This window comes from Thunnus albacares, chromosome 9 (genome assembly GCF_914725855.1).
Source record: "Thunnus albacares chromosome 9, fThuAlb1.1, whole genome shotgun sequence".
NCBI classification, from domain to species: Eukaryota; Metazoa; Chordata; class Actinopteri; order Scombriformes; family Scombridae; genus Thunnus; species Thunnus albacares.
The window spans coordinates 19783271-19788052 of record NC_058114.1 but is presented as its reverse complement, the minus strand read 5'-3'; the positions used below and the strand labels follow the sequence as shown (position 1 = coordinate 19788052).

General features: G+C 39.6%; 1 protein-coding gene across 1 annotated transcript in view; it reads right to left on the bottom strand.

The window, feature by feature from the left end:
- Nucleotides 1-4650, bottom strand: part of rnf11b (ring finger protein 11b) — a 19499-nt gene extending 14849 nt beyond the window's left edge. Inside the window, exon 1 of the mRNA XM_044360854.1 lies at nucleotides 4076-4650. Within this exon, the coding sequence (XP_044216789.1) occupies nucleotides 4076-4198 (123 nt within the window). The 5' untranslated portion in view covers nucleotides 4199-4650. The remainder of the gene's footprint in view (nucleotides 1-4075) is intronic.
- Nucleotides 4651-4782: the final 132 nt, after the last annotated feature.

Here is a 4782-nt window from a genome sequence, read left to right as displayed (position 1 = left end):
TTTAATTTACATAGGAGTCAACATTTTACTTTGCTTTTAATATACTTTTTATTTAATCCTCAGTTATGTTACACCTTGTAAAATCAGTTTAGATATGAGCGCTACAAACTAACTATTGATTACATTTCTGAGATATCACTGCTGACGATGGTTTACAGGTCCATGTGATGAATTAATGATATGGAAAGTATAAAGAGCTGCACAGCTGTGTGTAATGGTCATGCGTAATGACAGCTGTTCTGGCTGTTACAGCCAGCTGTTCTGGCTGTTGCTTGACTGGTGCAGCAGGCGGCAAACTGATATGAAAACAGCTGGTTCAGGGCGTGTCTTCATCCATTTATGGCTAATTGTGGGAGTTGAAATGAGGCTTGTACACATGCGTTTATAAGTTTATAAGTTTTATGCATCTGGCCCCAAATGTTTAAACGGCTTAGCAGGAATACGTAACAATGTATATGGAACAACAAATCGTCTGCATTTTGGGGGGTTTTAACCCACCCCTTTAAGCCAGCAGTGCCCTTGAAATGAAATTGCCCTAAAAATTGTCATGTTCTTATATATGATATAGAAATATGTGACCCAAAAAATCCATGCAAAGGGATTCTATAGCAGCAATATGTGTAAGCCTCCGGTCTTTGAATACAGTGTCATTCACCGCTCCCTAAAGCACCGTCTCCTCAAGTTAGTCAACACTGTAATTAGTTGTATGTTTTACATGTGAGCCTGGGGCACAGTTTACCTGTTATTTACATTATATAATTTCCAGCTAGGAATGATTGTGGTGAGACCTGCCGCAGTATTTTTCCTTACTACACAATTTAACAAAGCCATTCAAACCGTTGCAGTAACCGCCATAAAAAATATTTTAAACCTCAGATGTTATAAATAATTGGTTCCTAAATACCATATTGGCCCAAATATAACGCAACCCTGATAAAAAGAAGACCCCCCTTTTTCAACAGCCTTTTTAGTGTTGACTGAATTTAACACACTCATTATAAACAGACTTTAAGACACTCACTAGCCTAGCAACATTAAGGCTAGAAAACAACCTATAATGCAACGCTCCGTGTAAGAGTCAGTTGAGCCGTTACTTTATCCATTCAAAAAGAAGATCTGATGTTGTGAACACGTAATTGTCTAGACCCCGAATATAAGACGACTGAACTTTTTCAAATAAATTTCCAGGAATAAAAACCTGTTTTATATTCAGACCAATATGGTAAACTTTTTCAACGCATTTATTCCTGTAGTAATCTGTTCTTTATAGTCTCTGTAGTCTAAATGTTTATCTTCATTCCAGTGTTTAAGAGGCCGACTTTGCAGCAAGAATATCAGTCGGCATTCAGCAGGCATGTCATTGTTTATGTCAAGCCTAAGAGAATAACTAATGTCCCATCACTTGAGCCACTCACTCAGTGGTGAAGCGGTGATCAGTTTGACTCTGCGGTGGGCATGACATGATTGCGTTACCTCGGTAATGCAGTAACCGCGGAAGCCCTAATTGTGACGAAGACCAATAAATCTACCTTGTTGTTTCTTTCAGGTCAACAGCTTCAGTTGGAATCACAACAGAAATCTGCTATTGTCATATGTTTGGGTCTGAATGATGGCACATGTGTAAACTACAGAAGACACAGGAAATGAGTACTATTCTTATTGAATCGATAATAAATTATGTTAAGTCAATTATTCTGTGATTTTATTGTATTTCTAATGTGATGGACTGCTTTTCAAACATGATGAATGGATGGAAGCTTTAAATAAAAAATCTACATTCATTCTCATTTGTTACTAGACAACCAGACATAAGTAATATACCCATCTCGTCTCCCTTTCTGGTTTTTGTTTTTCAACAGTAAAAACAATACCAGGGATGGTTCTAAATCATTGCAACTCATCCGCAACTTAGGTACAGCCAGAGCTCATGTTGTCTTTGTTTTTTATTTCACTGTTGGGATTTCATGCAATATGTTTTTCACCATGACAAGCAAGCCTCACCCTCTGGTATGGAGGACAGACCTCCAGCACAGGATACAGACATTTGCAACCAGGGCTGTACTCTACAGCTTTTAAGAACACTGAAAATTCAATTTCAAATTGAGTATAGTGGAGCCTTTAGTCCCTCTTCTATCACACACAGCACTTTTAAAGCGCGTTAAGCCGAACTGCAAGCACACAAAAAGTGTGCTGTGTTCTCAGCTTGGGTTCACATGGTGAAGGTGCTGATTACTGTGGTCACTAGGGAGAAAAGAGCTGGCAGGTATGAAAGAGTTCTTTATAAGTAGGATTTAACTAGTTAGTTAAGCTTCTTGTGAAATTCTGTCAGTAAACATACTGCACACTGACTTTCTTCAACACAACTGAAAGCTTTGTCAGAGCTCTTCCAAAGAAAATAAGCAATGTTTGTGTCATTTATTACAGCATCCTTCCTCTATGATACCAGAGCTGGCTGCCTTGGCCTAATTAAATGCTGCTGTGTGCCAGACATGACATACTTGTAGTAATCTGGACATGGGTGAACAAGGGATCCTGGCCCTGTTAAGATATTATCTTTGACTGACTCTGATGCAGGCCGTCTGTGAGTGACATTCCACTGATAATAAATGATAAAGATCATGAATCAGATGTTGAATAACCTCTGGTGATGTTACCAGGAAATTTGAAGCTTGCATTAACTGCTTGACAGTAAGCCTGTAGCAATCTAAATATGCCCTCTGAGCTGCTCAGGTATGCCATGATAGATTATCATTTAAAATTTAACAAATATAAAGACCATAATTGGAAATATGGGAGGTCATGATTTAAAATGAAATTCAGACTGTTTTTGGCCATTGCAGACATTACTTTTCTCCCATTTTCCACAACCTACCTATATGACATATCATATCATTAATGACGGTAATAGAGTGAGACCTAATAAAAGCACCAAAAAATACCATATAGACCAGTCATATCTGTCAAAATCCAAAATGGCTGATAAGTCAGATGCAGCTGGAGATTTCCTCCATAGAGACTATTGTATATATGGTGAAAGTAAATTAGATCTACAAAGGGGACATTTTAAAAATCTATATTATATCATTACAGTTATTTTATTTATATTTATTTTAATAAACTATAGTTAAATGATTATCAAAGTCAAATATGCTTTTCACATGACAGTAGGGAATCAAGTAGTCACCTTCTATGAGAACTCTCATTCTGTACTGACTTGAGACTGGCTTCAGTTTCCCATGCTTTAAAAACACTTATCTTAAATCTACAGATAAGGCTTGGCTTAACCTAGTAACAAGCAAACTGGCTGCCAAGGCCTTACGTAACACATACCAGCCACTTCTTAACATAGAAAAACATATCAGAGAAACGTAACAAATAACATTATATTTACAGTTACAGCATGGTCTGGTCTATGTGTGTCTGTATGCGGATGTGGATGATCTAAATTGGGAATTAAGGACACCAGACAAACAAAGTAGCTGCCCTGCAGGGAATCAATGAATGAAGCAGCTGAGAAAGTTATGAGAGTCACTCTTTTACAAAACTCCCCTCCTAAAAATGAAGAACTGAGGTTTGTTTAGAGCCCATTAAAACTGCAGTTCAGACTGTTAAAGTGATCTACAGGCTACTATATTATATTATATTATATTATATTATATTATATTATATTATATAACACATGCCTGTGTGTCGTCTCCCACTGAGCCAAAACTACAAGGCTCGGTAAGTATGATGACTACAACAAACGATAATATCTAAGAATTAATCATAGTATGACTTCAGGGAAATGGTAGACAGAGACAGGATATAACAAAGCGGATTAGTGTCAAAGCCATGAAAGGACAGGGTCAGTGGGCTGGGTTGATGTTGGATCTGTAAACAGCTGATCTACGAATGTCTTGGCGTCTCTATCAGCTGCTTAAAAGCAGTAATGGACAAAAAGAGACAGTAAAAGGGACCAGACTTGCCACACATCATCTACACATCTGGTGTGAAATGAATTCAGTTAACCTTACGACTAAAATATAATGGTTATCTGTTCATGTGTTGGTGTGAAACAGTTGGACAAAGTTACCTGATAAGGGGGCGGTGGCTCCTGGTCGGGGTCAGCACCGTCTCCGTAGCTGGCACGGTCCGACTGAGATTCATGCAGCAAAGAGATATCATCCGAGGTGGGAGATTTTAGACAGTTCCCCATCTCCGTCCTCTTCGGTTTAACTCTTCCCCTCTCTCGGTGTCGGTGCTTTGTCTAACGTTACACGGCGGGGGCTTCTGACCGGCCACTTTCACAGATAACGGCAGTGGATGAGAAGGCGTTTTTCCATACACAGCTGACGAAAAATCTCCTCTCCCAGACGACGGGAGGGCTGCTCCGTTCAACAACAACAAAACATCCCTCAGCTAGCAGCTAGCCACACAAAGAGCTAGCCTGCTAACGCCAGCTAGCACTCGCTGAGAAAGCATCTACTCGCTTGGCTTATAAAAGCCCGACTGAAACCAACTCGCAGAATTTTATATTCGCGGAGGCAGCGGAGTGAATAAAATACTGATAGTAGTCATTTAAAATGACACCGCAAACCGCAGTTTTCCTCACTGAAACCTCCCTGGCTGTCAGGGACTTTCCAGTTTTCAGCTGGCGAAGAACGACAAAAGGTGGTGATGTAGCAACACGAAGCACCGCCGAGCGAACCAATGAGCGCTCGCCTAAATCCAGGCAACGCTTGCTCGCAGCCAATCAGAATCGTGGTCACACTGCCCTTCGTTGAAAACATAAACAGAGTT